Here is a 14034-nt window from a genome sequence, read left to right as displayed (position 1 = left end):
TTATAGGCTCTGACCGTGTCTTCTCTCAGCTCTTAACTTTGCTGAGACTTGAGAATCCTGAAGGTCTTGGTTCCAGCTCATCTCTCTACCCCCAGGGGCTGGGCCCCCAACCCTTAGGCACAGAATCACCATTCAGAGGAGGGACACATTCATGCTTCTTCCCATCTGGCTTTTCTGCATCCTGCTAGCAGTGGATACACTTTGCTAAGCGTTGAGTCCTATCAGAGGAAGAGATTCCTGCCCCTGCCTCCTGGTTTGATGGTATGTTGAGCCATCCTGGATTTCCTTAGGCAACAGTGAGGCGGGGGCATCCCACAGTCCCCCATACCACACCATGAGGAAGCCACAGCACTTCCTGCCCTTACTCTCTCCTCCGTGGTAGGTCAGATGGTGGGAATGCAGAGGAGAGGTGCCACCTTCTGAGAGGAATGAGGTGTCCAAAACAGAGTTCCCTCCCATACACTCAGGGCAGCCTCTTTGTCTTTCTGCGTCCCAGTCTCTCCTCCCACCCCCAAAACTCCCTAGTCCCTGGCTGAACACTAGGATGCCATACCTGTTACCAGGTGATCACCAACTTCAACTTTTTTTTCTGCCCACCTGGGCTCACATGCTGCTACCAACTCCTTAGGCCCTAATAAAAAACCTTGCCATGGCAACTTCCAGAATTCCTTTTTGTCTCCGGCTTTGGCTCTATGTATCAGCCCCTCCCCCCAGCCATGATCCTCCCCAGTTCCTCATTCACCCCCTTAGGTATTTGCCCTGCTCTCTTAATTGTAGAAAAACCATTCTTCTCATGATACACAGAGTCCCTCACTACTGTCACCTTGTCTCTACTTACCACCAGTGAAACATCTGTGCTTTTAGCCAAGGCCAACCCCTCAACCTGTGACTCACTCCTATTATGTTACTTCTGCACCATAACATTGCTCTAGCAGTTCTCCCTTTCCCTCCTCCATCGTCAGTTTATTCCTCTTGACTGAATCTTTTCCTTCAACATCCAACATGCTATATCTCCTACCTTTAAAAAGCCCTCTTGATGCTATCTCATTTTTCTGCACCTCTGTGGAACAAAGCTCCCTAAAGCAGTTGATTACACGTGCTATCACCAATTGCTCTTCCTCTCTCTCGAATCCACTCCCGTCATGCTTTTACCTCCACTTCTCACCTGAGTCTATTCTTCTCAAGGCCATGAATGATCTCTGTGTTGTTAAATCTAATGATCAACTCTGAGTCCTCATCTTACTTGGCGATTGGCAACTTTTCATGCAGTTGATCACTTTCTGCTTGAAATACTTTCCTCTCTTGCCTTCCAGTATGCCACACTCTCCTGGTTTTCCTCCTACCTCACTGGCTGCTACTTCTCAGTCTCTGCTTATTGGTTCCTACTTTTTCCTCCAAATTCTTAATGTTGGGGTGTCCCAGAGCCTGTCTTTAGATCTTCCCTTCATTTACAATCATTGCCTTGGTGATCTTAACCAGTCTCATAGTTTTACGTATCTTTCTCCCTTCCTTCCTACCTTCCCTCCCTCCCTCCCTCGCTCCTTTTCTTTCTCTTTCTCTTCCTTCCTTCCTTTCTCTCTTCCTTCCTTTTTCTTTCTTTCCTTCTTTCTTCTCCTCCTCTTCCTCCTTCATATTCATCTTCATCGTCATCATCATCATCATCATTCAATCTTTTTTTTTTTTTTTTTTGCGGTACGCGGGCCTCTCACTGCTGTGGTCTCTCCCGTTGTGGAGCACAGGCTCTGGACGCGCAGGCCCAGCGGCCATGGCTCACGGGCCCAGCCACTCCACGGCATGTGGGATCCTCCCGGACTGGGGCACGAACCCGCGTCCCCTGCATCGGCAGGCGGACTCTCGTCCACTGCGCCACCAGGGAAGCCCATCATTCAATCTTAACCTTTCTATCTAGTCTTCTACAGCCAGGACCTTCCCTGAGGACCATCAAACTTCTGTGCTGAGAACAGACTGTTGGAAGTATGGTCTCAGGAAGAAGCTGGGAGATTAGTTATGATGCTACTGCAGTAATCATAGCAGCAGAGTGAGCGAGAGACATCGTCACGTTCCGAATTCATTTCAGAAGGTAGAGACAACAGGATGGACTGGATATGGGCATTTAGGGAAACAATATCAAGGATGACACCAATGTTTTTGTCCTGAACAACTAGAAAGATGGAGCTGCCATTAAGTGATGTTGTGAATACTGTGACTGGAGAATATTTCATATGTGTAATCAGATGATGGCTTGGAGCAGGGAATCAGGAGTTCACTGTTCTATAGTTTGAGGTGAATACTGGACATTCAAGTATATGTGTTGATTAGACAATTTGGGCATGTGAGACTATCCCATGCAATCATGAGCTCCATTGTGCAAGTCCTGTGCCTTTGTCATGTTAGCTATGGTCCCTTGCATATAGTAAGTAAATATTTTAACTGAGTGTAAGATATTTCTCAAAATTATTTTTTAAATTCTTTTTTTGTCCAGTTTTGAGATATAATTGACATACAGCACTGTATAAGTTTAACGTGTACAGCATAATCAAGGTTGTTTTTATTGTGACCTGAGGTCAGTACCCCAGTAATCGTGTGTCAGTATTCCCTATTCCATAGCACTCATCACACTAATGTAATGATTTGTCTGCTTCCTAAGCCCAGACTTTCAATTCAAGTACTATTAAGGTATTATTATGCCACCACTATCCTAAGCCCTGGGGATATGAGACACTATTGTATTATTTAGGCAAGAATGGATGAGTAATCTAACAAGCAGAGGCAGTAAACACAGAAAAAAGGGGGCAAACTTGAGATATATCAAGATTAGAACACAGTCACTGACTTCATGTTTGAGCTGAGCAAAAACACAGAATTATAGTTATACCAATTCCTGACACTGGAAAACAGTTTTCTGGGGTTGAGGGTGAGTATTCAGAAATTTTAAATTAATATGCATTGCCTTTGAAAACAAGGCTCAACTCACTGCTCTTCATCACACTACGGACAACAGACCAAAACTCAGTTTATTCATCTCCATCCCCTAAAAGCACTTGGGTATTGGGTTGGCTTCCTGGCTCAAGGTTCTTTAGAGTGCATAGCTAACCAGCCTTTTCTCTTATCATGCCCTCTTCAGGAACATGTCAACTTCTACCCCAGGTATTCAGACCTCCATCTACATGCTCTCCCTCCCTGCTTCTCTCCCTGCCTACCCTTGGGAGTGGGGACCAGCCCCTCTCCATGTTCTACTGTGATCTTCATTCCCACTGTCATTCAGTCCATGCAGCTGATAGACAGTGGAAGTGGGACAGAGGCAAGAGAGCTACAGCAGCCTCCCAAGTGAGTTCTCCAGAAAGACCTAACCAATAACCAACAGGGAGCAGAGAGAGGAGATTCTATCATTTGCTTTTGACTGTTGTCATATTATCTATAGGCTGTTGATAAACACAAAGCACCTGCTCAAGGGTGGAACACTGGCACTCTCCTAAAAACCTCCCTTCCAGAGTGTGGGCACATATAGAAGTCATCAGTGAATTTTGCCTGTGAGATTCCTGGCCACTCCTCCTTGACAATTCTAGCCTTATGTCCACATTGCTCCTCTGCGCCGAAGGACACCATGATAAAATTCAAGCCTGACCTTTACCTTCAATGTACCTTAGACAAGGGCCTTCCTTCTCTGTTCAAGTCCCTTTATCCGTAGTCCGGGGTGGGGGTGGGGTGGAATGCTACCCAACTTAAGTGTGGGTTAAAGCCCCTTCCCTAGATAGGAAGGACATTTACCTCCTTTATGCCTTCCCTGAACACACCGCAGTGGAGAGAAGGAGCAGATGCACACCACTCTACTTAGAGATATACAGTGTATTTTTGTATAATGAAAATGACAGTAGCAGTCCTCTTCAAGGAATGCTGACGTTGGAGAGACTACAAAGTCTCTTGACTGAGCGGGGTCTTCTTGAGCAGACCAGTGCTTCCCTCCGAGGTGAGAGTTGGGAATTAGGGTGGGTTCCCTGGTTGGGTGACACAAGCCACTCAAGGACGGTGCCGAGGGCGGCAGCAGGGGATGCCCGGGACTGAGGCAGAGTGGAGTTGATGGGAGCGGGGGCGGTGCCGGAGCTTACTGTCTGGGGAGCGGAGCACATCCAAGAACGCCAAGCCCACCTGCTTCCCAGTGGGCGGAAATTGGGCCTTAGGGTTCCCTCTTGTCTTCTCCGTCTTAGTTTGCCCCTTGGGACTTTTGGCTGAAGCCAGGCTCTTTCCCACATTTTCTTTTCTGGTGTTGGCCACTTTCTCAGATGTGGAGGACATGGATTCCTCACGCCCTTTGCCTTTTGTCTTGGGGTTAATAAAGTGCAGAAAAGATTTCATCTTATTTCTCCAGCCAGATTCTGGAAAGCTGGGCCTCTTGTGAGTACGGCCTTGTATCACCTGTCCCTGAAAAACCTGACCTTGTAAAGTTCGGCCCTGCGACGGCTTACCCGGAGTGAGCTGGCCTAGGAAAGGCTGGCCCTGTGACACCTGGGGCACCACAGGCTGGGCCTTCTCAGGAACCCTTGCTGGTTTGAGGATGACATTGAGCTTGGCTTGACTCTCTTGCAGGTCATTCTTCTCAGAGTCTTTCCCCCCAGGGACTCCAGGAGGTAGCTCTGGGGGTTTAAGCTGAGGGCGATGCTGGGGACTGTGTTGACAGGGAGCATCAGGGTGAAAGCGATGTCTCCGTCGCCAGGGGCTGCAGGGTGTCCCTTTCAGAAGCATCCCTTCTGGCCTCTGGGCTTCAGCAGAGTGGCTTTTCTCTCTTGTGGAGGAGACTGCAAACCCGGCATCCCCTTCTCTGTGGTCCCCGGCCGATTTGGGTTTGCCTGGCTCCTCTCTCTTTTCTGCCAGTGTGGGTACTTGGGCTGAGTCCTTGCTCTTGTCAGGGCTTTGGGGCTCAGGGCTCCAGGGCTCCTTCAGGTCGTGGTTGTTCACACTGGCCTCCAGCTGACCACAAAGCACCTGGGCCTCTGTCAGGTCCCCACTGGGTTGCGAGATATTGGAGGCCCAGTGGACAGAACCATGGGATACTGCACTGGAACTGGGTTGCTTCTGTTTCTGATACGCTGCCTTCAACTCAGTGGCCAGCTGTTCTTTGGAATAGAGGCATTCTGGATCTGGGGCACGTGGCATATCTCGTGGGATGGGGAGTTCCTGGAGCAGTGTGTTTCCTTGGTTGTTTAGACTCCCAAGAGACTCCTGTGTGCATATGTTCTCTGAGGCTGCTACAGTTTGTTTCCTGGACTTCCTTGCCGTTATGGGAATTCCCAGTTGCATCTCTAGCATCTTATTTCTCAGATGGAAATTTAGTTTGGCCAATTTGTGTTCTCCAAGTGAGGAGGGCCTCGCAGGCTCTGCCTGACTTTCTAGAGGCACCATCTCAATTACTTCTTCCGCCTGCACTTCAGCCTGGGCTTCATCTGCAATGTCTGCACAAGCCTTGTTGGCATCTTGAAAGCCTGACCCAGGACTTAGACCCTGCTCTTCAGGTGAGGTCATCTGAGTCAGAGGTTCTGTTGGGAATTCGATAGGCCCAGGTACCATCTCTGTGATCATAGCTTGGGAAGTGATTGCTGGGTCCATGTCCCTAGAGAGAGCCACATAATAAGGAGCCGGCAGCCCTGACAAGAAGGCCAGATACTTGTGCCGTAAAGTTGTCTCCAGTTTCTCAATGGAGTCCTCAGACAGGGCTCGGGGCAGCTTAGGATGTTCAATGACAGCATCTGGTGAGGTTTGTTGCTGCTGATCAAGGGCTGTCAGCATCCAGGGTATAATTTTCTGTTGTAGGTCCGGGTCACTTGCTGCCTGTGGTTCCAGGGCCTTGCTTTCTGGGATGCAGGTGAAGGGAGTCACTTCCAGGCCCCCAGGAATTATGCACTCCCAAGAGCTATATACACAGGCAGGGACGTTGCCCTGGTGAATCTGCCCACATTTGGAGTCGATATGGCTTTGCAATATTGCCTTGGCCTGGTCAAACAAGTGTGGCATGGGGACTGTCACTGGGTCCACAATGGGTGAGAATGGGTCATCAGCCCCAGCGGTCTCTAGAGATGTAGGCCGGGAGCCATTCACACTGCCTAGGGATGTGCTGCTCCGGGACATAGTCTGCTGATTAGTGGGGGACAGGAGCAATTGAATGGACTGTTGGATCTTCTGCGGCAGGCCCCAGCGGTGGTGAATCAACTGTCTCTGGAGGCGGAATTCCAGCTGTCTCCTGGCATGCTGCTGTGGGAAGAGTAGTTCTCGTGTGAGGACTGAGGTGGGATGCCCTGGCCAGGAAGTTGTCACAGTCTCAGAAGACTGGGCTTTGTCACAGGGCTTATACTGCACGGGGCTCTGGGTGTGTTGATCTCTCTGGGAAACACCTGGCCAGCCCCACTGAAGCTGGAGCTGCCTCTGCAGCAGGTGCCACTCCAAGGCTTCATACTCATCCAGGGTCAGAAATGGGACACTGATCTGAGGTTGTTGGTTGTCAGATGGAGCAACCCAATTTTGAGAAGACAGGAAAGAGGGTGGAGCTGACTGGGGTGGAGCTTTAGGCAGCAGAGGGAGGAAGGAGAGTTCCTTGAAGAGAAAAGGATCCTTCAAGTGGGGCTTGGACATGCTCTCACTCATGGAGAGGCCTTGAGAACCCAAGAAGGCATCAACCAGGGACTCACTGTGCAGAGAAGGAAGACCACAGAATAGCTGGCTATATTTCGGCTGCACGTGGCCCACTGAGTCATTAGCCTGCTGCCCAGGCATTAGATAAAGGCCACTTAATTCTTTAAGGGCTGAAGAGGGCAAGGCAAGAGCCATATGGTTTGGGATTTGCTGGTAGCAGTGTATTTGTTCTGGGTCCATAATGGACCATTCAGAAACCCAGAAGGCCTGGGTAGGCTGGCCAGCCATACACGGACCCAAGTTCTGCTATGAAATGGTCTCAAATCTCTCAACAGAGAACTGAGAAGTATCATTCTGAATGAAAGAAACTGGTTGCTTATATACAGGTTGGTAAAATAATGGTGGATTTGGCATAAGCTGCCTCAGAGACTCTTCCACACATCTGGGGAGCCCCCACCTCTGGAAATGCATCCATTTTTTTACATGTAGCTCAAGCCGCCTCAGGACTTCAGGACTCAGGAATGGCAGGTGGGCAGGGAGGACAGTGACCATCTGCAAGGCCACAGGATGTGTCAGGGTAGTAATTTCTCGGTTCAGGGGCAGCAGAGACACCTGGGAATTTAAGGGCTGATGGCCTTGGTTCCCACAGACAAGGTTGAGGTTGCTCTGCATCATCTCCTGCAGCTTTACTGAAACCCTAGGTTCCTCAATCCTTGAAGAAAACATAGTCTCTGGGCCCCTGGGCACCTCTGGCACATGAAATCCCTGCCTCAGCATGAGGTATTCAGCCCAGAAATCGTGGATGCCGGCTGCACCAGGTGACTGGGCAGCTGACTGGGTTAAGGATTTCTGTGACACTGTGAGCGTTGCAGATGGAAATGAAAGGTCTTTGGAGTGTGGGCCATGCTCCAGACTCTGTTCAAAAGACACATTAGACGTGGACAAAACCTCTAGGCAAGAGGAGCCCTGCGATGGGCCCCCTGAAGTGGGGGAGATCAGAGTGTTCTCACCCACCACCACCTGCTGAATCTCCAGAGCCACAGCGTTGCAGGTTTGGCAGCAGGGATCTGCACACAGGATCTGCCGCACGCTCCCCTCCTGAGGAAGCCAGCCCTGGCTGGGAAGGGAAACATGGCAACCGTTTGTTACTGATGGAATGACATCTGCCTCTTTTCAAGTGTGTGGCCTGGAGATTGACACTGCTCCCCTTAGCCCTGTAAACTCTGAGGCCTGCACCCACTGGGGGTTTACTCATCTACTTTTCTTCCTAGGAAAATGTCACTTGGCAAGTTATGGTGTGCTGGACTGAGAGCCTGGGGCTTGCTGGGCAAAGTCTCAGATAACTGAAAGGAACGCAGGGCCTTGAGAGCCTGGGAGGTGGGTGAGTTCTCTGCTGACCTGTGCTGAGTAGCTGAACTAGGAGAAGCAACCAGGCAGATGGGGGAGCCAATGGTTAGCTGATGGCGCAGCACCAGGAACATCACCAGATAGAACCTGGAGTCAGCCTCGTTTGGGGCTACGGAGGTCCTTGTGGGAACTCTGCATTCTGGGGATTACAGGGCATACACAACATCTCTTGGAAGACAATCCCTATTCTCTAGAGATCTCAAGAGGGGGACAATATGACAAGCTCCTGCCTGAGGGCTGTCCCAGGAACTGGCCTCCCTGAAGATAAAACCAGAGGAGGTACATCAGCAGGGTCCAGGGGTCTGCCCTTGAAAGGGTCTAGCTGTAAAGAAAATAAGAAAATGATGACTGATTTATGCACTTAATTAATTATCTATCCTCCTAACTTGTCTTCTGGTTGAGTGAAAACCCATGTAGTTTTAAATCCTGCACTAGTCAAATCCTGAATTCCAGGACCTTTGTGAGCCTAGCCCAGAGCAGAACTGCAGGACTCCTGTCTCCTGAGGCGTCTGATCCCACCCTCTGCTCTGGGAACCCCCAACCAGTGTCCAGGCTCCACTGTGTCTGGCTACGTCCCAGCCATTATGCTCCTCCCCAACCCTGCCACAGGCCAAGCGGAGAAATGATCACAGGCCAGGCTGGGAGTTGGGAGACTGCAAAGAGCAAGAGATCACCTTCTCATGACAGAGAGCAGCTCCCACGGCTTCTCAGCTTCTTCCCGGGAATGTCTCCTAGCTGAGAAACCAGGAGACAGTGTTACATGGAACGGGAGAGGATTCAGGGACATCCTACAGGAAGCTGGAGACCTTTGTATGACAGGAGACGGCAAACCCCAATAGCCAGTGCTCTGAGGCACGTCTGACTACAACTTAACCAGGTATGATGTGCTCTCCTGGACCTAATCTCCTTTGACCTTCACAACCACACTGTGAGTGAGACAGCATCATCATGCCCATTTTATGGATAACAAGACTGAGAGCTGAACTGACATCCACTGGGTCATAAAACTAGTAAATGACACAGTTAAGGACAGAGCCCTTACTTCCTCACTCCCCTACTTCTTCTTCACTCCCAGGGGTAAGGTGGAGAATTCTGGAACATTCCCAGGCTCTGATTTCCCACCCAAAATAGTCTTCTGGGAGAATCTGTCAACTTGGGGAAATTGGGCCTTCAGTGGCTAGAGCACCTGGTGCCTGGCACCAGGGGTCATTGAGGGACAGGGTTCATGGGAGCTTCACCCGCAGTAGAGAGAAGTCAGAGCAGAGACTGGGACATTACCTCTTGATGCTGCATCTCTAGCCCTTTGTCTGACTTTTCGGTGACGCTTAAAGACAAAAGAGTTAGAGTATGAAGTTGGGACACCATTTTCTTTTTCATGTCCAAACTGAGACAAAGCTAATATACAGTTCCCAATCCCTTGTAATTTATCTGTATTTTATTAACTTTCCTAACTTTCCATACTCTATTTTTTCACCCCAATATTTCCCTTCTTACTTCTGATTCATTTTGAGGTTCTTTCATCCTCAATACCTCCCATTTTTTTCCTAAGAGAAGTTGTGTATCATGCTTATGATGAAACAAGAGAAAGGGTGGAACAGAATAAAAGGTGTGTAGGTCTAATAACCAAAGAACTTCAATTTACAAATGCCTTAATGGACCACAAACTAGAAAAATCTCCCATAATGGGAAGTCTTCTAAGATCCAGTGAGGCACATTCCATTTCACCCAAGTCTCAACCCAAGTCAGAGAGAGACGTTCTTGAGTTTTCAATTAGAATACATTGCAGGGATAGCCTGGTAAGAAATTATTTGTAGGCTCTGAGAAGGGAAATACCTTATAAGAGTAACTAACGGATGGTAAAAAAAAAAAAAAAAAAAAAAAAAAAAAAAAAAAAAAAAATCAAGGGGAGGGAGGGGAAAAGGAAGGATAAAAGGAGAGACACTGAGAGCTTAAAAGCTTCTTATCTGAGGCTTAATTAGTTCAGTCATGGTCATAGTGTTTCCCTACCTGGCAGCAGCTCCTTTTATGTTCCAATGTTAATCCATGGTAACACTTTTTCACTTGCCAGACAATTAGGATAATAATGAAGATGGAGCCATAGGTATATAAGGGAAACCCCAAATCCCACAGAACAAAAGTCGGGCTCAACATGATCTACTCATTAGCACAAGGAGACCAACCATCCCTATATGTAGGCATTCAGAGTCCTGGCGCCTAGTGACTTCCAATGCTACACTTTGTCATCTCCGCCTCACAGACAACGGAACCAGGCCACCAGACTGCATCACAAAGCTCTCCTCTTTCACAAGGCAGCTGTGGTGTCAAAGACCTCTACCTGTCTAGAGAAGTGAATGTGGTGATTCTGTTTGCAGATGAGGGTGTCTGGTTGTCTGCAAGGACTGAAGGTGCCTCTCACAGTCACTGTCTGTTCTCCCACTTTGTCTCCACTCTCCACACCCTCCACCAGCCTGATGGCCAGAGTCTGGTTATGGCGTGGAAATGGAGAGCTTTGATGTTACAGGCAGTGGATGATGGGAAATCAGAGGTGCATGAAGGGACCACGGCAAGGCCACGGTGGTAGCATCTTTAAATGACGTTGTGGGAGTCAGAAAGGAATGCCTCCCAGACTGTGTGGCCTCAAGCTTGCAGATGAGTGAGAAGAGAATGTAAACATTGCCTTCCATTGAGACTCACTAATGAGACTTCCTTACAGAGCTCTTTTTTTTCCTTAGGCTTTTATTTTTTTTTTGAATTTTATTTATTTATTTATTTTTAGAGCAGATTCTTTTTTTTTTAATTTATTTAGTTATATTTATTTTTGGCTATGTTGGGTCTTCGTTGCTGCACGTGGGCTTTTCTCTAGTTACGGTGAGCAGGGGCTCCTCTTCGTTGTGGTGCGCGGGCTTCGCACTGTGGTGGTTTCTCTTGTTGCCGAGCACGGGCTCTAGGTGCCCGGGCTTCAGGAGTTGTGGCTCATGGGCTCTGGAGCGCAGGCTCAGTAGTTGTGGTGCACAGGCTTAGCTGCTCCGCAGCATGTGGGATCTTCCCGGACCAGGGCTCGAACCCGTGTCCCCTGCTTTGGCAGGCGGATTCTCAACCACTGCACCCCTAGAGGAGTCCCCGCAGGTGTCTTTATTGGTTATTTCTACCAAACATTGGAAGAAATAATACCAATTCTCCACAAACTCTTTTGTAAAATTGAAGAGGAGGGACTATTTCCCAACCTGTTCCATAAGGCCAGCACTACCTTGATGCCAAAACCAGACAGAGACATTACAAGGAAAAAAAAAAAAAAGTACAAATATTCCTCATAAGCATAGATGCAAAACTTCTAAGCAAAATTTTACAAATTGAAACAAAAAATTATGAAGAGGATAATAAACCATGACCATGTGGGGTTATCACAGGAATGCAAGATTGGTTTAACATTTGAAAATCATCATACTGATATAATTCATCATATTAACAAACTAAAAAGAAACAATATGATCATTTCAACAGTGTAGAAAAAACGTTTGACAAAATCCAACATGCATTCCTAATTTTTTACATCTCAGCAAACTAGGAAAGGAATTCCTCCACCTGATAAAGGAAATCTAAGAAAATCCCACTGCTAAGGTCATACTTAATGGTGACAGACTAGATCAGTGGTCCCCAACCTTTTGGGCAGCAGGGACTGGTTTTGTGGAAGATAATTTTTCCACGGACGGGGTGGGGGGGGGATGGTTCACGTGGTGATGAGAGCAATGCGGAGCGATGGAGAGCGGCAGATGAAGCTTCGCTCACTCGCCCACCGCTCGCCTCCTGCTGTGCAGCCCAGTTCCCAGTTCCCCTGGACTAGATGCTTATCCTCTAAGATTAGTAATAATACAAGGATATCTACTTTTAGAACTTCTATTCAACATTGTACTGAAGGTCCTAGCAAATGCTATGAAGTAAGGAAAAGAAATGAAAGGCATCCAGGTTGGAAAGAAAGAAGGAAAACTGCCTTTATTCACAAATGACATGATCATCTACATAGAAAATCCTGTGGAATCTGAAAAAAAAAAAGCTATTAGAACTATAAGTGAATTTAGCAAGGTTGTATGATATAAAGCTGATATACAGATACAACTGTATTTCTGTATACTGGTAATGAACAGATAGAAGTTGAAATTTGAAAAAATCAATACCATTGAAAATATCATAAGACATGAAATAGGGATAAATCTAGCAAAAATGTAAGAACAATGCACTGCATCTTTAAAACACTGCTGAGAGAAATTAAAGAACTCAAAAAATAGATACAACTTGTCCATGAGTCAGAAGACTCAATATTATTATGATGTCACCTCTCTCTAATTGATTTAGATATAAAAGTCAGTCCCAATAAAAATCCCAGCAATTTTTTGAGAAATTGACAAGCTCATTCTAAAATTCATGTGGAAATACACAGAACTCAGAATAGTCAAAACAACTTTACAAAAGAACAAAGTTTGAGGATTAATACTAAGTGTTATATACTAAGTCACCTATTATAAAGCTACAGCAATCAAGACAGTGTGGTATTGGCATAAATATAGACAAACGGATCAATGGAACAGAATAGAGAATCTAAACATAGACTAACTCACGTACAGACAGATGATTTTCAACAAAGGAGAAAAGTCTTTTCAACAAATGGTGCTGGAATAATTGGTTATCAATATCCAAGAAAATGAATTTCAATCCTCACTTCACAATATATACAAAAACGTATTCAAAATGGATCATAGGGCTTCCCTGGTGGCGCAGTGGTTGAGAGTCCGCCTGCCTATGCAGGGGACACGGATTCGTGCCCCGGTCTGGGAAGATCCCACATGCCGCGGAGCGGCTGGGCCCGTGAGCCATGGCCGCTGAGCCTGCGCGTCCGGAGCCTGTGCTCCGCAACGCGAGAGGCCACAACAGTGAGAGGCCTGAGTACCGCAAAAAAAAAAAAAAAAAAAAAAAAAAAATGGATCATAGATTGAATGCAAAGCCTAAAAGTATAAAATTTATATAAGAAAACCCATGAACATGAGTTAAGCAAAGATTTCTTAGACATAACTCCAAAAGTATGACCCATACAAGACAAAATGGATAATAAATTGTACTTCATCAAAAATTTAAAATGGCTGCCCTCTGAAAGATAATGTTAAGAGAATGAGAATGTAAGTTATATAGTGGGAGAAAAATATCTGCATATCATATACCTGGGAAATGACTCATATCCAGAATATATAAAGAACTCTCAAGACTCAACAATAAGAAAGCAAACAACCCAATTTTAAAAAGAGGAAAAAATTTTAACACACTTCACCACAGAATTGGTAAGGCACAGGAATGCTGTGTCCAAGGCCTTTGCCATAACTGCAGTGCATACATCAAGAGCCCTGGAATTTATCAGAGCTTCCCCACTTCCTGTCTCTATTAAATTGCTTCATAACAAATTAACCCAAAACTTAGCCAGTTACCATAATACATATTTATCATCTCATGGTATCTGTGGGTCAAGAATCCAGACACAGCTTACCGGGATCTTCTGCCTCATGGCCAAAATCAAAGTGTCAGCCCAGGTTCTGCAATCTCATCCAAAGTTTCAAGTGGGGATCTGCTTCCAAGTTCACTCAGTGGTTGTTGGCATAATTCAGTTCCTCAGACTCTTCAGGACTAGGAGCTTCTTTTCCTCACTGGTTGTTTGTCACAAGCCACCCTCAGTGCCTTGCCATGTGGGCCTCTCCAACATGGCAGCTTGCTTCATAAAAGCATGCACACCAAGAAGGCAACAGAGAGTTGGCTAACAAGATAGAAGTAACCTAATCATGGAAGGTGATACCCCTCAGTGTTGCCATAATCTATTGGCCAAAAGCAAGGTACTGTAGAGGAGGAGGTTATACAATGCCATGAGAATCAGGAGGCAGAGCTCAATGGGAGTCATCTCAGAGGCTGCCCACCACACTGGCCTCAGAAAATGCAGTTCTCTGGGTCAGTTTATTTATTTATTTATTT

The 14034-nt window shown here is 46.9% G+C and overlaps 1 protein-coding gene across 8 annotated transcripts in view; it reads right to left on the bottom strand.

The window, feature by feature from the left end:
• LOC132523562 (protein SPATA31F1-like) overlaps positions 1-14034 on the bottom strand; it is a 169644-nt gene that overhangs the window by 8766 nt on the left and 146844 nt on the right. For 7 of the 8 annotated variants that reach the window (XM_060154927.1, XM_060154931.1, XM_060154928.1 and 4 more), the window contains 4 exons: positions 9307-9352; positions 8703-8763; positions 7636-7738; positions 3908-6243 (listed from right to left, as the gene is read on the bottom strand). The exons of the other annotated variant lie outside the window; for it this stretch is intronic. In XM_060154927.1, the coding sequence (XP_060010910.1) occupies positions 4018-6243; positions 7636-7738; positions 8703-8763; positions 9307-9352 (2436 nt within the window). In that variant the 3' untranslated portion in view covers positions 3908-4017. Of the gene's footprint in view, positions 1-3907; positions 6244-7635; positions 7739-8702; positions 8764-9306; positions 9353-14034 lie in introns of those variants that run through there. 8 annotated transcript variants of the gene reach the window in all.

The sequence above is a fragment of the Lagenorhynchus albirostris genome, chromosome 7 (genome assembly GCF_949774975.1).
Source record: "Lagenorhynchus albirostris chromosome 7, mLagAlb1.1, whole genome shotgun sequence".
NCBI classification, from domain to species: domain Eukaryota; kingdom Metazoa; phylum Chordata; class Mammalia; order Artiodactyla; family Delphinidae; genus Lagenorhynchus; species Lagenorhynchus albirostris.
This window is presented reverse-complemented; position numbering and strand designations above follow the sequence as displayed.